This window comes from Lepidochelys kempii, chromosome 8 (assembly GCF_965140265.1).
Source record: "Lepidochelys kempii isolate rLepKem1 chromosome 8, rLepKem1.hap2, whole genome shotgun sequence".
NCBI classification, from domain to species: domain Eukaryota; kingdom Metazoa; phylum Chordata; order Testudines; family Cheloniidae; genus Lepidochelys; species Lepidochelys kempii.
Window position 1 is genome coordinate 50914451 of NC_133263.1, and position 22449 is coordinate 50936899.

General features: G+C 46.4%; 1 protein-coding gene across 5 annotated transcripts in view; it reads right to left on the bottom strand.

Annotated features, from left to right (window-relative positions):
* The window catches only part of ASTN1 (astrotactin 1), a 180829-nt gene that overhangs the window by 96031 nt on the left and 62349 nt on the right, over positions 1-22449 (bottom strand). For all 5 annotated transcript variants that reach the window (XM_073356476.1, XM_073356474.1, XM_073356475.1 and 2 more), the window contains exon 2: positions 8538-8725. In XM_073356476.1, coding sequence (XP_073212577.1) covers positions 8538-8725 — 188 coding nt within the window. The remainder of the gene's footprint in view (positions 1-8537; positions 8726-22449) is intronic.

Here is a 22449-nt window from a genome sequence, read left to right on the forward strand (position 1 = left end):
GTCACGTTTCCAAACGCAGCGTAATGGTGCCTTAAAAATGCCAAATTCCTTCCCCAGCAGGCAGCCCTTCAACTATAAACACGGGCGCCAGGCTTGGGACTCTGCCCCACCAGGCTCTAGATGCTGTCCCGCTGTATGTTCCACTCAAGGTGCAGGGATGGAGCACAGGGAAATCCTACTATGCCACGCCCCGAAGCGACCTCAGCAGATCTCCTCTCGTTATCAGACTGGGATCTCCAAGCACTTTGCAAAGGGAGGGTAAAGCAGATGGGGAAAACTGAGCCTACCGGTACAGACAGTGCCCATTTAAAACATAGGCCAGTTCCTCAGATGGTCTAAATCATCATAGCTCCATTCAATCGGGCATTGACAATATACACCAGCTGAAGATCTGCCCTTGGGGCCAAAATCACGCCTGGAATAAGCAGGAGCAGCATCCATTGGGAGTTCCCTTCAATAGTAATTGTGCCTTCTTAGGCCAGGGAAAAACTGGGCTCTACATTTCCATGGAGACCCCACTGTTCCTGGCAGAGGCAACAGTCTGAATAATGAATGTGATAACGACAGCCGCTATTGTTTTAGTCCTTCAAACAAGCCTGTGTAATGGAAACGGGACTGGAGAAGACGGAAGAGGCAGAGCACCGTCAGGAAATCAGCGGTGTGGGATATAGCTCCCTAATAAGTAACAATCGTATGCAGCAGTTCTACCGTGCAGCTCAGCTGGGCACTTTCCGGAGGTGGGTCTATCCACTGGAGAGCTGGGGAAATGGCAGCAGGAAGAGGTGCAGCAACCTGCCTACGATCACACAGTGAGTCGATAGCAGAGACAGGGATAAAATCCAAGTCTCCTGACACCTGGTCTCCCGCTCTCACTACGAGGTAATATTTAGCACTGATCGCCTGCTTTCCAGACTGCATTTCAGAAGGGCTCAGGCTTGGCCTCATTCTGCTTCCATTGAAGCCAACGGTGAGGCAGGCCACGACGGAGCGCTTTACAAAATCCCACTCTATATAACTACTCAGAGTGGGGTACTTTGGTGCCCCAGAATACAGACCCAGATCTTACAGTCCAGTGTGACTGGAACAGTGGCCACCATCCGAGCGCCTCCTTGTGGCCAGGGTGCCTCTGCAGCCCATTTTCCCTTTCCTCAGGGCTGCTTAAACACACGCCACAGTCTCTCATCTGCTCACACCCCTTCTTAGCACCTGGTTTCTTATTAACACAATGTTCCAAAAAACACAACAATAATCTTCCACCTAGCTTTAAGCTGGGCACACACCCTCCTCCCTGAGGTGCTGCCCCTTCCCATCGTCTGGGCAGCTGGAGGAGAAGCAGGGTCTGGCCTTTCGCCTTTGCCTTCTCCCAAAGGAAAAGCAAACCTTTCAGCTGGGACTTCTTACCCAGCCCCAACTCTCTTCCTCGGGGACCATGGCAGGAGACCCTCACTCCCTCTCATTTCTGTCCGTAGTTCCCCTTCTAGCTCTGTCACCACTGAAATTCCCCCGACCCTTTATAGCCCAGGTGCCCAGCCCCACCTTCTTAACTGGCTCAGGTGGGAGCACCAGCTCTGGCACAGAGGCGCTGGACCTATGTTAATCACAGGGACCAGCCACCCCTTGACATAGACACAGGATGTCTGAGTGTAGGAAATGGGGAGTGGGGGCTGAAGGAAGACAGGGCCAACAGCACAAGATCATGATCCTTTCAGACATTAACACATTACACTGCCTGCCATCCCAGTGAGACAACCCGCTACTTGAGCTAAAGGGGAACTCCCTTAACTACTGGTAGTAGTCGGTCCCTTATCCTTTCTGTGGAGAAGGTCAATGGGAGCAGAGTTGGGACTGGTTAAAGATTTCCTCCAGGCCCCACTGGAATGGACCTTGAATTTCTTCACTTGACTTAGCTGTTTGGGTGAGGTGTGGGGTAGCAGAGTGAGCTGGATCCCTGAACTCCTGGGTTCTGCTCCCAGCTCCGTCACTAACTCAGTGTCTGATCTTGGGCAAGCCGCTTCACTGTTACGCCTCCCCCCAATCTGTAAAACAAGGCTAGTGCGTACCTGCTATGTATAATGTGCTGACTTGGAGTGAATGAATTCCCAAGTGAACTAGAATGTATCTTTTAGACAAAACCATCTGAGGGGGATTTGTGGTGGGGGATAATGCGACTGTCCATTTGGGGTCCTTTGCTCTATGGAGCTGTACATTTTTGTGCAGCACCTAGAGTGCTGTGTAGGTGCTTTGTAAATGCGAATAAATAAGTCTAATCCCATTTACCCTCAGAGATGCCAGAGTAATTGTGCGGGGGGAGGGGAGATTTCTTGGCTCATTTGAAATGGAAGGAATTCTTGGCAAAAGAAAATAAAGAAAAGTCTCTGTATCACAACCCTGCCTCAGCCAGGAGAGCCTGCGATCATCAAAACATGGAAAGTAGCATATAAATCACAAAACCCCCAAGAGCCTGGCTTTGCCTCATGGGGAGCTTTCATTCAAACGCAAGAGTAAGTTACTGAAAAAGAACTAAAATTGAAACAGTCCTTAAATCATGTTGATGTATTTTAGTATTAAATCATTTTGGGGTGCTTTTTTTTTTTTTTAAAGGAAACAGAATGTTCATGAATAGAGTCCAGCTGTCGGCTCGGGGGAGCGAAATCCTGTACTTATAATCCACAGGACTGGTACAGAACAGACAGATGATAACGCAAACTCACCCACTCAATGGATCAATCTTAACACTGCCCAAGACAGATAAGACTGCAGTCCGTAGGTGCTGGTTAGACACTATGGCCTCAATTCAGCCAAGCCCTTAAGCATGTGCTGAAGACCAGCCTCCTTCAACAAAACACTTCAGCCCGTGCTTAGTTCCAATTGACTTCAAGGAACTTAAAACACACACTTAAAGTTAAGCGCAAGCTTTAAATGTTTTGCTGAATCAGGACGGTAGGGCCAAGAGGAGCCAGCTTTGAAGCAGTTACCTGAAAGCGAGGGAAACTAATAATCTTTATATATTTATTTTCATGTAGTCTTTGAAAGCAGAGATCAGATTTACTGTGGGCAAACGCTCGTACTGGCAAAGTTTTCAGTGCCCAGGTGGGGGAGGTAATATCTTTCATTGGACCAATACATCTGTCGGTGAAAGAGACAAGCTTTCGAGCTCACACTGAGCTCTTCCTCAAGTGACGTTTCCGGCTGGTTTGAGCACTAGCGCACTCAATCTTTGGAGACTGTCCCAGGGGCTCTTAGAGAAATTAAGTGTGTGACTTAACAAAAGACAAGAGAAGACGGGATTGCTATTGACATTACAGTAGTGCCTAGAGGGGCCAACTGAGATCAGGGTCCCATTGCACTGTGTGCTGTACACACACACAAAGTGAAGCCATGTCTGCATGGGGCAATTTTTATTGGCAGAATTTTACAAGTTTAAACATACTGGTATAACCATAGCAATGGAATCCTGCTGGTAAATCTCCCTGTATAGACAAGCCCTTCAAGCCAGTCCCTGCCCCAAAATGCTCACAATCTACCCAGATAAGCCAGACAAAGGGTCCATTGCTACTGCAGTCCATAGATAAAGCTGGAGTGATACGAGCTCAATTTTGCTGACTGTGCCAGTCCTCTAAATCTCGCATGCCAAGAGCAAAAAATAAATAAATGGGAGCCAGCTAACAGCTCAATGTCCATTCTTGGCCATTTTCCCTCTCCTCCTTTTTATGCAATAGGTGATCTTGATAAAATAAAATAATAACGATCATTTGCTCCATTAGGACAAAACATTAAGGGAATTATTGAATGAGCAACAGACGAAGCAGCTGGCAGAGTTCTCTAATGCCCATTACGTGTTAACCCTCTTTCATTCTCAGGATAATGGAGAAGTACTGACCCCTCCCTTCCTTCCAAAAAGAAAAATGTCTGCAGATTAAGCAAAGGAGCAGCCACTTGGAGGGCACTGCGGTTAGCTGGGACATAGCAGTCTCTCGGGGTTCCTTTTACTAGCCCCATATAGCCCTCACCATGTCACGTCATCACAGGGGTGGGCAACTGATCCCAGCAGAAGAGACATGGTACGCTGGTGCTTAAACGTGGCATCTGATTCCTGAGTGGTCAGTGTGGTTCTGAGTTACTCATTAGCAAGGACATAACGGGGACTCACATTATGACCCTTTTATGCTGCACTGGCCCATAAAGTCTGGGGATCTGGCCGTTGGGGAATATACCTAGTGTGTGGGGGAGCTTCCCCAGACAGCACAGAGCTGGCATAATGGATCTATGCCACCACCTTGCAGGCCCCAGATCTATGCCACCCCCTTGCAAGGAGCAAGGGAGAGACAATGAGGCACAGCTGTAATGCCACTGCATGCTGGCTCTTCTCAGCTGCTGGAACTGTATTATGTTTAGTTGCATTATATCATTAGGCCACTAGGTGCCTCTCTGTGTTACAGAGTTCAAACAGCATATGGTCCCTGGTAAACAAGGGAGACAAAGCTGGAACGCAAGTTATGTGGAAGCCTGTTTTTAACTGCCGTCGCAGTGGTTTCCTTAAATTAACACTTTCTGTTCAAGAAAGAGCATAACCTTATCTGACATGACATGAGCAGCCCGTTGGGTTCCCTAACTTATGCCTAAGAACTGGTAGAATCTTGGCTGGTTCAGAATTTAGGAAGACAAAGGTGGCATAAAGCAACATTTGCTCCTCCCCCACTTCCTCCACCAATTGGAATTGAGAATCAGGACCCTGCACTCCTTTTCAGGCATGTACAGGAATCCAGTTCCGGTTCTATCTCCTACCAATGAATCCAGATTCCATTCCAGGTGGGCACAGGAATCTAGTTCTAGTTTCATCTCTTCTCAGTGGCTATATCCGGACAGCAGAGCAATGGTTGCTATAGAAATTCCTAAATTATGCAGAGCCTGAAGTGCTACTCAAATGTTGGCAATTTTAAAACCACAGCCACAGGTCATTCTCACAAGGGGCTCAAAGAAATGGACTCAGTCGCCCAGCACCACCACTCTTTGCAACACAGCTGAATTGGGAGGAAAAAACACTCAAAATTCAGTTTTAGCACACCACATTATTCTGGTTCCTGGCAAAAGACCCTTTCCTAGGGTGTAAAGATGCTTCCAGGATGGAATTAATTTGGGGGAAGGGAAAAGGGGAAAATAAATATTTAATTTCACATGTTGGTGTAATCATCATCACCACCACCACCACCAGGCTTTCTTCCTGTTCATTTGGTAATAATCATTTCCTGGGCTCTTACACTCGTCCGTTTTCCACCCTGGAATTTATTTCACCCCAGATACAACCATGACCCGTAAGCTGACGTAGCCTCAAGTGGTCATTGGTTAATTCAAACCACACCAGCAGGAGAGGTGAAATATTCTCAAAACATGCCAGGTCACTTCAGACTGGCTTTCCTGCAGAATCCCACCCAATCAAGCTCTAGGGTAGACACAAGGTTCCAAGCATTACATCATCAGAGCAAGCTCCCACTGGCTGATCCTGAGGGGGTGAACACTGTTACTACGCAACTGCTCATCATTAGCTTTTCAAAACAAACCCTTCTAAGGTTCACTCCATACCGGATTGGGAGGTCCTGTGCCGAATATGAGAGTCCACGTGACACTAAGCTGAGAGCCCACCAGACTCATTGCACCTGTAACCTAATTCACCCACAGGTGAGAAATGAGGACATTAGTTCCTCACTGTACCCCATCTGGTGGTTTTAACAATGGCCTCAGTGTAGAGGCCCTGGAATTTCCAGTCCAATTACAGACCAAATGATTCCCACAGAGAACCCCTGCATCGTGCCCCCTACTGATATACACTGTCTGGCTGTTGAACTAAAGTCTAGTTAACCAAAATATCCTGTGAACGCAAGTCCAATTGCAGTACAGAACATACCCCAGGCCTGTAGTGTGTATATGTGTACAAACATACATGCATGCACACGCATACACCACTCCAGGATCTTCTCATTCTCCAGCAGCAGAGACCCAAATCCAGCAAAGCATTTAAGCACTTAACTTCAAACATGTAAATAATCCCACTAACTTCACTGGGACTACTCCCGTGCTTAACGTTAAGCACGTGCTTCAGGGCCTCTCTGGATCAGAATCTCGGCATGCAGCCTGCTGCACAGGCCATTCATTGCATTACTGAGATGGCAACCCACAGCCCGGTCTGTTTGAAGGCGCAGACTGGCTCCCCCACTGAGCTGAAGCCCCATTTGGCCCAAGATTTTAGGGATCTCCAAGACCTGTGGACACAAACAGGACCGTGCTGCATTCCATTCCAGAGAGGCAAGTGAAGAAAGGGAGCAAGTGGAAAACAGGTGACTACGAGAGGAGTCACCAGGATCTGGAGTTCTCTGCCATCTGGGGGCCAGATCATCAGCTGGTGTCAATTGGTTTAGCTCCACTAAAGTCCACGACTAGCGTGAAAGGATGGTCCAGTGGAGAGGGCACTGGTCTGGGATTAAGGAGACCTGGATTTAATCCCCAGATCACCCATAGATTTCTTCTGCTACCACGCTGCCTAGGAAGGCGGTGTAGTAACATGATGTAAATTACTAAGGAGACAGTGTAGCCTAGTGGCTGCACTGGACTGGGACTCCAAAGGCCTAGATTTTAGTCCCAGGTCTGACACTGACTGGCTAGTTGACTTTGAGCAAGTCATGTCACCATCCTGTGCCTCAGTTTTCCCATCTGTAAAAGGGGGAAACTGACCCCCTTTGTGGAGCACTTTGAGACCAACTGACGAAAAGTGCTACACAAGAGCTGGTTATCACCACCACCTTGGGCAATCACATAATCTACCCTGGCTATCAGCTCCCCAGCTGTAAAACTGGGATACAGTTGTCATGAATTGCTCAGATAGTACAGTGATGAGGGCCACGTAAATAACTAGGTAGACAGACCAGAGCTCCCCTGATGTACATCAGTTGAGGCTGCAGCCCCTGTGTCGGGGATAATTTTAAACAGTTAACATACAGCCTTCTCGGCAAAAACGGACTAAATGTTTCCAGTTTGATTTTGCCGTTTATTAATTTTTCTCCACTAATCAAGCACAAAAGATGGAGGAGACACTTGGCCTCGGGCTGCAATCTGGAAGAGATATTGACATTCTCATTAGAGCAGGCTTCATTAAACAGCCTGTAGCAAGCATCAGCAGCCCATTGTCTCCAGCTAATTATCTTCTGCTGGCAAAGGAATTGGTATGGCTTCCCATCGTTAAAAACATAATCCACCTCACAAACACTGATCTATACTTTTTCTCTTTCCCCTTTGGCTTCCACTGAATTCTCTTTCCAGAGCTTCTGAGGGGAAGAGGACAGGAAGGCAGCAGAGGGGGTGGAGGATATGCAATCTGCAACACGCTCAAGGGGCTCGCACTTGTTATATTCCAAGCCCTGTGTGCTCACACACGCTAAATCAAAGCCATCAGGCTGTGATTCCTCTGCTGGTGCCACGAAAGCAGGGGTGACAAAGCATCAGAGGGAGAAAAGCCTAAAGGGAGTGTGGGATACCATGCACAGGAAACAGAGATGTCTGGGGATCACAGGCGCTCTGGGGGAACAAAATGGGAGGACTGTTGCATTTCTCTGATTTATGCACTGTTTGTCTCATTGGATCAGATCATTGGTCCACATAGACAAGTCTGCTTCATAGGTGGTGGCTCCAATCCTGGGCTATGGCCAAGCTAAGCCCAGTGGGACTGGTGGGTGATAGATTTGTGCCTCCTGGATTCTGGAGCACCAGTGCAGCCCTTGGCACAAGCTAGAGCAGCCCATAGAGAACCACCTGCAATGGTTTCCTATGGAGTCATCCAATTGTCTAGCATAGCTGGAGTGCAACGTGCTCTGGCCACACCTCCTCCTCCCTGGTCCCACCCCCTGCACAGAGGGCTGCAAAGAGGGACAGCATAGAGACCCTCACCTGGCCCTCCACCTCCAGGCAATCTCCATTACAGCAAGGCTATTCCTCAGGTGAGTGGGTGAGGGGAGAGATCCGCTGGCTTTGCAGCCCCTGCGAGCTCGCAGAGCTGACGTAAATGAGCCAGAGGAAACACCAGATAGAGCTGGCTGGGAGAGTTTTCCCGTCCCATGAAAAGTTGAGGTATTGAAAAATGTTCCTCTCCCAAACGGAGACGAAAAGTCGAAACCTCAAAAAATTCTGCCATCTGAAAATCCAAAAGATTTCCAGTTCTGGCCCCATTGAAACGTTTTGTTTCAATTTCAACCTTTTTTTTTTCTTTTCTTTTACACCTTTGTCTAAGTCTCAGTTTACCAAGCATGTCATTCTACCACGCGCCTGGGGATTGGCAGCGTCTTGATAGTCATTACTGGTAACCACCACCACAACCACCGCATCCACCCTCCAAGGACAGCTCAGCACACAGGCGTTTCATGGAAAGCGGGAGAGGAAATTTTCAAAGGCTCAACATTCCCACTGAAAGTCAATGGGAGTTGGGCGCCCGTTGGGTGCCTCCTGCAGAGCAGAGAACGGCACCGCACCTTTGAAGGTGAGCTGGCACGTACCATAACAGAGATGTGGAGGATCCTTAGCTCCTCTTCCGCTGACTCAGTCTGGGGCTCTTCGGTGGGGTCAGCGCCAGGCAGGCTGGGGGTGCCATCTTGGTGGTGGATGTGGAAGAGCAACGTGCCGTTCTCCAGCCACTGCTGCCTCCAGCGCACCAGGGGAATGTCCTCGGTGTTCCCCGAGATCTCTGGAAAAGGAAACAAGGCTGATGCGTGAACACGGCTACGGTACAGAAAACCCACCGGAAATCCAGTTTACCTCTTTCTAGGGATTCAGTAGAGTGCAAGTGACCTATTTCTGGCTGAGCGTACATCAAGCAGACTGCAGCCATCTCTCATCCCAGGATCACTACTGTCTGTTTCACTGCACGCTATCAATGGCCCTTATAATCCCAGAGGATAAACACATGGCAGCTTCCCTCTTCCAAAAATGGGGTGTGCATTAGCAGCCAACTGCAAGTGGATTTAGCAAGGGCAACTGCTGAGAAGCCAGTGAGTAACTGTTATGCAGGTCCATGGCACTTACCACATAAGCCCTGTGACCTGACCATGGAGGCTTGACAGCATAGTTCTGGCCCCAATTCAGCAAAGGACTTAAGAGTGTGATTAAATCCCTGAACTTCAATGGGAAGATGCAACAACTCCTCATATAGGGTTCAAAAGGCAAAATCTGGAGGTTTGTGTTCCTTTTATTTTAACATAAAAAGGGGGAGGGAGGGAGGGACCCATTTTAATTAAATTTGGGATGAACTCAGAATTTTATTGTCCGCAGAAGGGAGGATCTGATGGGAGGGGAGATACAGGACACAACACTAGGGGCAGATTTTTAAAGTATTTAGGAGCCATCGATTTTAGTGGGAATTGGGTGTCTAGATACCTTTAAAAACCTGGACCTTAATCTCGTCCCCTTCTACCTCTATGCAGGAGCAGGGTAGAATTAGGACCCAGCGTTCAATCGGGCAGTAGCCAGCGGCACTCCATAGCAGCATGCAAGTCTGCAGGTGTGTACCCCAGGCATCTCCACCACACCCATACCCTCAGCAACTGGTGCCCATGGCTCCTTTTTTGGAGCGACATTTAGGAGCACGCTAGAGTGGCTCTTTGCAGGCAGGATGGCTAACAGCCCCCTCACTCAGCTGTGACTCCTCTGCTCCCCCATACCACCCCCACCACTACATCAAGTATCGCAGATGATGTAAAGTGGGCACAGTTCCATAAATCAGAGCCCACTATGACTTAAATGGGCCACGCTGACGTAACCATGCTGGAGATCTGGCCCCTTATATCTGGAGGGCTGCCTTTTCTCCTAAGGCTAGTCTGGGACACCTGCAACTCTGCTTTGGCATCAGCACCTAGGGGTTTCCATCAGCTTCCCTTTGCAGGGGCACTGCCCAGCCTGCTCCCAAGGTTGTGCTGCCATCGCACACGCACCCAGAACTAACCTTCCAGAGAATGCACCTAAACCTCACTGTGCAGACCAATATGAGCAGTCCAACGATGACATTCACAGCCCTAGGGATACATCCTGCAGGACACACAAGCCTATGACTAGGAGCTTATAGCGCACCTTCTTGTGGCCGCATAAAGTAATCGCTGGTCAAGCTGTGCACCCCTGCCAATTCCAGGTAAGTATCAGAGCTGCTCAAACACAAGGCTGCTCTACCTTCTAACAGAGGCTGACAAAGAGGCTAGATGGCCTAGTTTTACCCACAGCTAACAGTGACTCTCCTTTACCTCCAAAGGGCACTGTTACAGGAGCCCAAGGTTGTGATTTCTATTCCCTGTGCTGCATGCGTGTGCTGTAGCTGGGGACTGTGCTTACCGCATGCACGTAGCCATAGCAGGATGGATGGGTTTTAATCATGATTTAAATTAGCAAGCAGGAAACTGCAATTTAACTCACTGATTTTAATCTGGCTTTCCATTTGTACTTTGTAATTATTTTCCGAGAGAAAGGTTCATTTTCACTGGTTGGTAAAATCAACATGTTTTAATGGTTACAACCAAATGTAGCCTTTACACTAAATGCAGTGCTTATTTTTGCTAACCAGGGGGATACACTATGCACACATTTACTTACTCAGGCACACACCTTAACATGCATTTCTTATTTACTAGATAATGTTTTACTCAAGATTTGTATTAAGCTGCAGTTGGCTGGAAATTCAAATTCAAATTAAATGTGTACAAACAGCAGCATTTTTAAAAAGTTTTATTTAATTATTGAAGAACAATCCAAAATGTGCTGGATACGTGTGAAACTATGCATCTCAAACCACGTTTTGCATTTAAAACTAACTGGTTTATTAAACAAAAGTATTAACTGCAATTAGTTGACAGACTCTTTCTGGTCACCAGGGGCCAAAGTTTCAAAGGTATCCAGATAGGGGTATCAACAGTGTCTAAGCAGGTTAGTTTCCCAACTCCCATTAAAATCAAGGGGAGTCAGGAACCTATATACATTTTCAGTGCCTAAATACCTTTCAAAATCTGACCCCATGTCCTTCAAGTGCTTAGAATTAGTAGCTCTCCTCTTCTCCCACCTGTTTTTTATTAATAGATTTGAAGAGAAAAACAAGCTTTCCTGCTTTTTCAACTCCTAGTCGGTTTCTCAATGAATGAACCAGTCCAAATGAAGGAAACAGGCTTTCTGCACCTGCTAGCTAAACTGAAATCTAAAGTAATTCAGGCAAAAACTTTTCTGAACAACAGAAACTGAAAGTACTTACATTTGGAAAAATGTAAATACCAGCATTCACTCCATTGTAAAGACTGAAAATAACAGAGCTACTTGATACTGTGTGATATTTATAAAGCTTGAGTTGACAAAAAAAGTTAAAAGATGTTTTCCCCTGTTCTGCATATAATTTAAAAAGCAGCACCCTTTATCTCATTAAAATTTGAGGAGGGCTCATTGATTCAGCATTGTTATAATCATTTAAATGATTTTAATGAACCTAGTAAGTTTCAGCCTTAACATAGGTTGTCATTATTCCAAATTTAACAGGTTTATTTTTTAAAAGAAATGAAAATTTACATTTTAAAAATCCAATTTAAATAAAAACTTTGATTTTTTAAATTTTGTTTAAATGAGGTTTTTACCACCCTGAGCCATATCATTTCCTCTCTCGCTCTCTCTCTCTCTCATCTGCTTCACACAGAGCCATGCCAAAGGTAAAATATTCAAGAACGAGAAATATTACATGCTAGGAGACTCCCCTCCATCCTGACCCAACAACCTAAGCCAGAGCCTGTCCACGTTACTGACTTGTCTTTCCCATCAAGCACATGTCAGGATTATCCTATGTGCAGGGATATCCTATGTGATCCTGCTCTTGGTAAAACCTACCCCACATAGAAAGAAAATACTTCGCTCCTTTTCAGCAAGGGTTTCCATGTCTTCTGGCTGTGTCTCCTCCTCCTAAGTCCTGGGGTTTTAACAGGTGCTCAAAGAGTTTCTCAACCTGCTCCCAAACCCACTGCACCTCCATGTGAAAAACAGTGCGGGGAAATGTGCACTGAATTTTTTCAGTGTTCTCACAAGGTTCATCTCTAATTTGGTTCCAACTTTTTGGAGTACCTAAACCAGTTTATCTGCTCAGATTAAGAAGGGTTTTAATATGCTATGGACACCACTGACCCATGCCCCAGCACTCCTCTCTGGCCTTATTCAAATATCATCTTCCTTCTATTCCTTCATCCACTGCTTTGTGCAACCAGCTGCCAGTCTGGGATGAACTGAACTCCTAAACCATGCCTCCATACACCACTGGAAAGGGGAGAGTTGGCAACAGGAGTGTAGGGTACTAAGTATCAGGGGCCAGACCCTTAGCTGGTGTTAAATGGGTAGAACTGCACCTGCTCACGGCAGCTGAAGATCTGGCCCCACAAAGCCTTATGATGGGATGGCAGAGTCAAGGCGTTGTAGGAAAGCAGTCGAAAAAACCACAGAAAGGGGCAAGAGTAATTTCAAGATCAAAGTTTGAAAGATATTGATGACAGGCCTGCTCCCTGTGTGACTTTCATTAGGCCTTGGAAGTGAAGCTATTAGCACTGGTATTAACTTCTAACACCTATGTTAAAAAATAGCCTGCCTGAGTCAAGGGTTAACAACAGTAGGGAAGACCACTAATTATCCTGTGAAGCGTTAGCCTGGTATCAAATCTGACCTGAGTCCTTAACACGTACAGGAATGCCAGCCTGTAAACACCCCAGCTTGTCCTATAAAGATAATGGCAGCAGCTGATCACTGCCCAGACCATCTGTGAAGGGAGAAACAAGAGGGGAGAGAAAGGAGGTAGGGCGAAGGGAGTAGGAAGGGGAGACAGGAGGAAGAAAGGCAAACTGAGGAGAGGAGCAAGGAGAAAGGGATGGAGAGAGGAAGATCCAAGCTGAAGTCACAGGAGCCCCTTTGATTTATACTAGCGGAGAATCCGGCACACCTAGCTCATTATCGCTCAGTCACCCTAGCGACCTCCGCACATCAAATAAAATGGGATAATATTTAAACTCTAAAATATGTATGAACAGATCACATCATCCATCGTAATGAGCAGGAGTCATTCTAGAGCCACAGCTAGCTCCCGAGAAGAGTCCTGTTCTGAGGCTGTAAGTCCCTCAGGGACAATCCTCCTGGCATCTGAAGCCACAGCGCCCTCACATCAGCTCCTGCTGCACATCCCTAAGGCGCTAAATGGAGAAGTCACCATACTACACACTTGGGGCCAGCTGCAGCGGCTGCTGCATGACCAACTCCCATTAACGTCATTGGTTCCTAAGAGCAAAGGCTTCGAGATCAGGCCCTCGGGGTTCCTCTATGACCCTGTGCGGAAGCAGTGTTAATGAGGCCTCTCTCGGTGGCTAAGTATTCCTTGGAGCTTGCTACTTTCTTTGGCATTTCTTTTCTCCTTCTAGTTTACACACCCAGCACTGAGAAGATATTTTCTGTTGTACTGGCACACTCCTGGTCCTACTGAAGTCAATGGGAATTTAAGCATTGACCACCGTGACAGCAGAATTTGGCCCTAAGCAAGGTAGGGGGCTTTTTGTGAGCATGTAACAGCAGCCTCAGAGAGATGTTGAATCTGCAAGGGAAGCGGACGGAGAAGTTTCTCTGAACAGCGTTCTCTTCCTTCCCTATTTGAGCCTCTCTAGGAGATGAACAGGATTCCACAAAGCTAAGCCTGCAGCACATAATGGATGAAAGGAGATTAGGAACAAGGACTGTGCCATTTTGCCATGTAGATAAAGCACGCATCTTCAAGGACCTGCCCTACTATGGGACATTAGGAAAACCTTTCCAACTCTAAGGATAGTTAAGCACTAGACTAGATTACCTAGGGAGGTTGTGGAATCCCCACCATTGGAGGTTTTTAAGAGGAGGTGAGACACATCCATCAGGGGTGGTCTAGGTATAGTTAACACGACTGTAATGTGTCCACCAGCACTGCTGCAAGCCTTCCCATGCTTCCAACCTCTGCAATTTTTCCTTGAGGAATCATACTTTCACCTTTTCTTCTTTTATCAGTTGAGCTGGTTTAAAAACAGCACTAATTTTTAAGCAAAAAAATTTAAATCAACAACTGTTTTTCCATCAACATTTTGAAAATCCAAAAAAAAAAAAAAAAATGCCCATGAGTCCCAATCAAGAGATGTCTCAAGTCATTCAAAGATAAATCTGGGATAAACGTTTTCATAATGCTAGTCATCTCCATAAATCTCTGTAGATTCATTTTACACTGTGCAGCGAGCACTTCAACTGGATCTTTCATTTGTATTAACTCAGCAATCAAAAGTGCCTTAAACTGACCTAACTTTTAAATCAAAAATTTGATTAAGTGCAATGTTCAGTGTCCCTCTCTTGCTCTGTGCCTAAATGTTTTATGTCCTTTAAGGGGTCCCATCCCAGACCAAGATATCAATCATTATAACTTCAGTACATGTAATCCTTCAAAACTCTGTATAATTAATCTTTGAAATACCGTATGAGCAAAATACCAAAATGCTGCATTAGGCATCACCAACTTAAAACCTCACTCAGTTAAATTTACTTGTCAAACTGCATCTCCCAGACCTGATACCAAAATATTTTTTGCTTCTGAGATTCTACTTGCCACATATCTTTCACTGGATAATATTAATGTTTTATGCAGCATGCCTCTGTTTAAATCACGTGTCAGTGCATATTCATGCTTTATTTGTTTTTTTCCGTTCACAAGCAGAAAATTAACCCAGCCTGTAAATTGTAAGGCTTTTTCAAAACATCCAGCTTTTCCATATTATGCTCAATGGTTCCTTTATCTTTTGGTGAAAATGGAATCTTTCTTGATGGATTACTGAAGTTACAAGTTGTTGAAGAGGTCAATGAAGCTGTTGATTGTGATGTTCTCCGTCCAGACATCCTGGTCAAGATTTTCAGAAGGGCCCAGTGATTTTGAGTGCATCAGTTTTTGGTTGACCAACTTGAGACAACATACAAGGGCAAAAGTGCCAAGCACTTGTCCTTTGAAATAAGGCCCCTTTAAGGTATCTTGAGTTGGTCACCCCAAATCACTAGGCATTTTTGAAAATCTTGGTTAGAGAAGCTAGGCTTGATTTTCAGAAAATACTAAGCACACACTGTAGCACGATGTGGGTACTTGTTGTCTCCTGAGTGCCCTCTGGTGGCCCAGGGTACCTCTATAGTGCCCCACCCGGTCTTCTCCTTCAGAGGGCTCTTTATACAAAGTCCACACAGCCCAAAGGAAAATGAAAACATTCCCCCCGTTTCCTGCCAGACTTTCTGCTTCTATTAGTCTCAGCGACCCTCTGCACCATACACACCTTCCCTGCAGCTTCCTGTTGCTTTTTAAATCGGCATCACCCGATTCCTCTCAAGCAAGACTTATTTTGTCATCAGGACTGGCTCAGCCCCAGGCTCCACCGCCCAAGGGCAAGTCACCCTGTTACATCCACCCTCCAAAAATCAGGTAGATTTTCAAGGTGTCTCAAACTGGATACCCAAAAAAATCACTTTTAAAAAAATCTTGGTCTCCCATGATGGTAACATACCTATTCTTACTGCAGCTTCCCACAGCCTCAAACAAACATGCATCACAGTAATTTCAGTGTCCTGATACAGAGCATTCTGATAGGAACCCAACTTCCCTCAACCCAATTGTGCTCCAAAAAGTCCCTCAACTCTGTCTTTCATTATCCAAAGGAGATTTTAGCCATGGAGAGTTCTCTCCTTTCCCAAATATATTTCACAGACCACAGTAAGAAATGTTTTAGGAATTTTTTAAAACTAAAAATGGACCTGCCCTAAAATCCCCACAGCCCAACCTGGATCCAACCACCTCCAAATTTGAGGAAAGTTCTGATCTGGATCAGAACTTGTTGGCTCAGGCCCATCACTAATTTAAAAGAAAAAGACCAACAGAATAGTGAGAGACGGAACTATGAAATGGACCTTTTACCTCACCAATGACTCACCGTGCTTCACACTGCAAGCCTTCGCAAGGGTATTTCACCCCTCTCATTCCTATCCTCCCTTGCCCTCCACATTTTTCTCCTCTATTTTCAGACCTCAGGAGGACTTTCCCCAATCTCCACATTGCTGCAAGAACCCATCGCACAGCACGATTCTTTCGCCAAGGACAGCTGGCTGGAAATACCACTGGACCTCAACAACTCAGACTGCCCACTTGGGCTACTGCAGGGTGATCCCAGGGGCTCCTGCTCTTCCCGTCGCTAGGATAGCATATGCTGCCTCTGCGTTATCCCAGACGCTGCCAGCCAAGGAAATGAGAAATGGCGCCTCTCTTTTGCCCTTATGACATTCTTTTGCCTTCCACCCCATGCTACCTGTCCCTCTTCCATCCCCAAATCATTTGAAAGTCATAGAAACACAGGGGTGGGAACACAATGGCCACCGCTGGCTTCCTATTACACCCCAGCCAGAGATTTTCACAGTGAAGCAAATGGCTATTTATAACCGCTAAAGGCTGACAGTCAAGGTAACGGCCAGCTATCTAAACCATCTGCCAGGCACTTAGCAAGACATCCGAGCAGATCGCAAAGGCTAAGTTAGTCAGGGATGGTGGTGGGATAGGAAGGAGGAGGGAAAATGCATTATAGAGATGAGATGGACTACACTTCAAGGGTAAACTTCAGCCCATTCCTGCAGACTAATTTGTTTAAGTGCTCATTATGATGGGGGCCAAGAGGGCAAGAGAATGAGAGATTATTTTAGCATTCACATCCTTACTGCATGCAATGAGGATGGTTGATTGTTCGTCTACCCACAGGCGAGAATGCTCTCTGTGCTAGAAGTTCACCTTGGGCTTATCATTTGTCCGTGTGCTGGGAAAAAAACCTAGATTAGAGGTTTCAGAGTAGCAGCCGTGTTAGTCTGTATTCGCAAAAAGAAAAGGAGTACTTGTGGCACCTTAGAGACTAACAATTTTAGATTAGAGGGTAGGTATAATGCAGATATCTTCTGCTCCGCACAGAAATAACTAAACAGCATGGGGAGCACATGCTCTGTTAAAATACACCTCTGGATCCTCATTATTTCAGGTACCAGTATTTGACAGTAAGAGGCAAATGAAAATTAAGGTGAGAGTTTAGCACTCAGGTGTTTCCAGCAAAAGCCAGGGATTTATCATCACCATCCTTCAACACACACTCCTCATTTTCAGCTGCTGGCAATGTGATGCTTCTCTGTTGATAAGAGAAGCAGAACGGCCAGTTGAGGAGACGTTCACTGGCCATGCTGTGACAAAGCCAGGAAAATACAGTGGCTTGGGACACTGGGATATATTTTATTATTATTGATCTTAAGGTAGAAACCCCAATTAAGACTGGGATCTCGTGCCAGGTGCTATACAAACACAGGGTAAGAATCAGTCCCTGCCCTAACAAACTTGCAATCTAAATAGAAGAGACAGGGTGGGTGAGGAAACTAAAGCAAAGAGGGATGAAGTGAAGTGACCTTCCCCAAGGTTACACAGCAGATCAGTGGCACAGCTAGGGAGGAGAAGCAGGGTTTGTGAACAGGAGGTCAGGATCTTCTATTCTCCCTGTCTTATAGTACAAGAAGAAGGGGAAGTTCAATGGAATGGAAAGTTTCCAAATACAAAGGTGTCAAATTCAAAACTGATGAAAGGAAATACTTTCCCCAGCCACACACACAATTAGCTTGTGGAACTCACTGCCACAGGATACCAGTGAGGCCAAGAATTTAGCAGAAATCAAATAGGGATTAGATATTTAGATGGAAAATTAAAATATTCAGAGTTATCATAGTAAATTCTTTAACAATAACCAGAGTTTGGGAAGGGATGCAAACCCTCCTGCTTCAGCGCAACAGCTGGCTCCTAAATATTAGGAGTCAGGAAGAATCTTTGCCTAAGGGCAGATGTGACACTTTTCAGGGTTACCCAAGGTGTCCAGGGTGAATCTCCACCACCTACTTACAGCGTGAAATAGCTTTGTCCATGTCCCCGCGGGGGAGAGTCCTCTCAACGAGCGTTCTGCTCTGGGCTCCCCAGGCCCCACTCTCTCCCCCTGCAGGCTAGCAATTTACACACCTCACTTTGCTGCACTCAAGTGCTCAGTCCCTTGTCTCCTGGACACCTGCAAACATACACTGATCCACTGCCTCCAGGAAAGCAGTGCAGCCCGGTTTTACCTCCGTTCAACACTCTCTTTAGCACAGGCACTTAGATATGTCTACAGTAAAATCAAACTGAACTTTATTTAATAGAGCTTGATATAAAGATTCAAAATAAAGGCAAGTAAAAAGGATTTGGAAACATAAGGTTACAGGTAAAAGAAAAACAAAACACAATCCATTGCCTATACTTATAAACAAGCTACTTTCCTAACTAATGAGATATTTCTCACCCAATGGACAGCCCATGCAGTGCTTGTCCAGTCAAGTCATGAGACACTCCCATTGGCAGAATGTCGCCTTCATAACAAATAACCTTTGTGCCCTCTTTCCTTCTCTGATGCAGTCCCACATCTCATTTTTGTCAAATCAAAACTGCATCTTCCCCAGACTGTGAACAACGGGGCTGGGATGACAGATGTCAAGCGTGTCAATCGTTCCCAAATGTTGATCAAGCCAGCTCTGAGACTCGCTCCACCTCAGGTGACACCTTTCACTTTGAAGAGTTCTGGAACACAAAATTCTCCATGTTACGTAACTCGAAGAATGTTCCCCATGCAAACATCCTGTAATGTTGCCACGTGAGCCCCTTCAGGGAACTATAGGGAAGCTGGCTAGACACAGGTAGAATATACCTACCCGGGCATGTCTGCGTCACAGCAGGTTATCCCATAACTGCCTGCTACAGGGCTTCTTGCACCTTCCTCTAAGATAGCTAGAGCTGGCCACTGCCAGAGACAGGCTACTGGCCTAGATGGACCCATGCTCTGATCCAGACTGGCAACTCCTATTTCCCTATAAAAATGGAGCTCCACATTGGTTTTATTTTGAAGTTAGGAGGAGGATTTTAAAGATAATGGAGAGTGAAAAAGTAAGAGGTGGAGGGAGCAGGACGGGGGAAAGGGGGGGGGGAAGAGTTGACTGTGTGCCTTTATCATTGATCTCTCTTGAAGGAAGAACTTGTCAAAAGGGCAGAGTCCAGCAGTGTTCAAAGACTGATCAGTGTAAAGGAGTTTTAGGTCTAATCAGGCTTGTTTCAGATTTACAGGAATTGAATAAAGACATAAATATGTCACTGCCTCACGAAAATCGCGGTAATTAAATCTGCAGGTGAATAGAATTGTCAAATTGATGATCTATATAAATCAGCAGAGTCACCGGAGGCACCAAGTTCGCTGCAGATGGAGGAAGCTCCCTTGGAGAAGTATCTCCTGCCCACATTTAGCAATGGGAGGCTGCTAGCATGTGGAAAGCGTCACGTTGGGAGAAATCCATTTCACCTTCAAGAATCTGTCCACCTTTTAGCTCCTTGTAGTCCTGATCACAGCAGCAAAGGAGGACACGGCGAACTTCAAGGAGTTTACAGAAGGAGGCAAGTGACATGTGCTCACATGGTTACGGCCTGGTCCCAAGACCAGGGCACAGAGCCCCCTCTCTCCCATGGAGATTGCAAGTTTCAGCATGTTCAACAGACCCTGGAGTGCCTCACTTAGCTCCTAATCCTAGCAAGCCTTGGCTCCCTGACAACTCCCCTCAGGTGGTCTGTTGGAGGAGAGTGGGGGCAGCTCTAAGGTGCTTACAACCAAGGGCTACAGTAATGGAGTAGGAGGGCAACATACTCTGGGAAGAAAGGCACACCCTGCCTTTTCCCTTAGCGAGAATCCAGGGAACAACAGAATGGTCCTGTCACCTCCTTCTCCCCTCCTGACTTTCCTTCGTAGAGGGGGTAGGTGGGGGCATGAAGATCATTCCCCTACACAAAGGCCTCTTCCTTAAGAAATTGAGCCACTCTTGTCACACAGCTCCATGTCACACTAGCAAACTGGAGAGCAGAATCAGGGACCTCAGAAAGATCCGTGCCTTGAAATCAGTCCACCAAACCACACATGCTGAATCACTTGTTCCTTCCATTGGCCTGTGACGGGACATCTGACCAGCAAACCAGAAGCATTGAATCTGTAGCTTCAGAAAAACCTATCCCTTCATATCCTGAGCCTCTAACCCCTTGTGAGTCTTAACATCAGCCCAGCATGATAAAGCTGCTAAGCTAGTGACCTCACAGATGCATCTGCCTTGATATCACACAAGCTATCTGCAGCTGCTAATGCAGAGATATCACAGAGGCCTGTGCCTTTACATCAGCCCAGCAAGCTAGAGGGTCTGATCCAGGAACATCACAGAGACTCCTATCTTGACGTAAGCTGAGTTTGGGCCATCTTAAGACCAAACACTGCGGCAGAGTGAATGTGGTGGGCAAACTATCCATGCCCCAGAAGGCCCCTCCACTGAACTGCAAACTGCACTTGCAAGACCCCCAAACATGGCTGTTGGGGCAGCTGGTCAACAGAAGGTCCCAGGATCGGATAGCAGACAAGCTGACCACCTCACAAAGATTCCAGGAGTAGAAGGGGAGGACGGTAGGCCACCGGGCACCCCAGGCCAGAAGACACCTACAGGAACAGAGATCCCAGCACCTGAAGGAGGAACCATTATAGGGTGAAGAAGTAGGTGGGTCTGGGGGTAATGCTAAAGGAGGGGTACGCATGGAGTAGAAGAGAATCATGAAACTTTCCAGCTACAGCAGTGAAGTGTTTGCAAACTGCAGGGGCATCACATTATCTATCTAAACTGTTCCTATGGGAAGGTTTTTTTCATAGATCATGGAAACATTTCCAACGGTCTTAGGTTTTCGAAAATCTGTTTTAGCAAACCTACATTTTAGGTTAAATTTAACCTGCTAACATTCCTTTTACATTTTTGGCCTGTGTGCAGAGAGAGACAAAGCTTCTTCTAGGGAATGTTCCAATGCCTAATGAAGGCAATGGAAAAACTCCCATTACTTCAATGGGAGTAATTACCCATGACACAGTCCTCTCCCACAAAACTCCGATGACATCAGCAGGATCAGGATTGGGCCCCAGACTGCCCTCTGAGAAAACTAGCCTCTGAAATTTCAACAGGCAAACTCTGCAGGTGGCTTCTGGGAGAGCACTTTTGAAGTGCCAAACATAGGCGTAGGTAGACTTTTCACAGAGTTCTTTATTTGACTTGATCCTCTGCTGAAATTTTTTTAAATTTTATTTTAACCTTTTTTATTTTTGGAAACAGGCTTTTGAAACCCAGCTTGATCTGTTTGTAAGAAGGATCAAAAGCATATTTCCACATAGCGATCCATCCAGCGCACAGACGCTTCCTCCACTTTGTGGTCAACTGCCAACACTATCAGTTCATGGTCCTTCTGTTTGGCCTCTCTATGGCCTCCCTGCTGTTCACCAAATGTATGGCAGTCATGGCAGCCTTCCTTCATCGATGATGGATACAGGTATACCAGTATTTCGACGACTGGCTCATCAGAGGTCGCACCAAAGAACAGGTGCAGTCCCACCTTCAGTTCGTCACAGACATGTTTTGTCAATTAGGCCTCCTTCTCAACGTGGCGAACTAGATGCTAGAACCGACCCCGAGAATAGAATTCATCAGGGCAGTCCTGGACTCTGTGCGTGCTCGAGCCCTCCTGCCGGACGCTTATTTCCAAGCTTTGGTGAGCCTCATCCAGAGCCTTCAAAGCTTCCCAACCTCCATGGCAAGAACGTGCTTGAGTCCTCTAGTTGGCAGCTGGTGTCAAGTGGAGTGCCCCAGGGGTCGGTCCTGGGGCCAGTTTTGTTCAGTATCCTCATAAATGATCTGGAGGATGGTGTGCATTGCACTCTCAGCAAATTTGCGGATGATACTAAACTGGGAGGAGTGGTAGATACGCTGGAGGGCAGGGATAAGATACAGAGGGACCTAGACAAATTGGAGGATTGGGCCAAAAGAAATCTGATGAGGTTCAATAAGGATAAGTGCAGCGTCCCGCACTTAGGACGGAAGAACCCAATGCACAGCTACAGACTAGGGACCGAATGGCTAGGCAGCAGTTCTGCGGAAAAGGACCTAGGGGTGACAGTGGACGAGAAGCTGGATATGAGTCAGCAGTGTGCCCTTGTTGCCAAGAAGGCCAATGGCATTTTGGGATGTATAAGTAGGGGCATAGCGAGCAGATCGAGGGACGTGATCGTTCCCCTCTATTCGACATTGGTGAGGCCTCATCTGGAGTACTGTGTCCAGTTTTGGGCCCCACACTACAAGAAGGATGTGGATAAATTGGAAAGAGTCCAGCGAAGGGCAACAAAAATGATTAGGGGTCTGGAACGCATGACTTATGAGGAGAGGCTGAGGGAACTGGGCTTGTTTAGTCTGCAGAAGAGAAGAATGAGG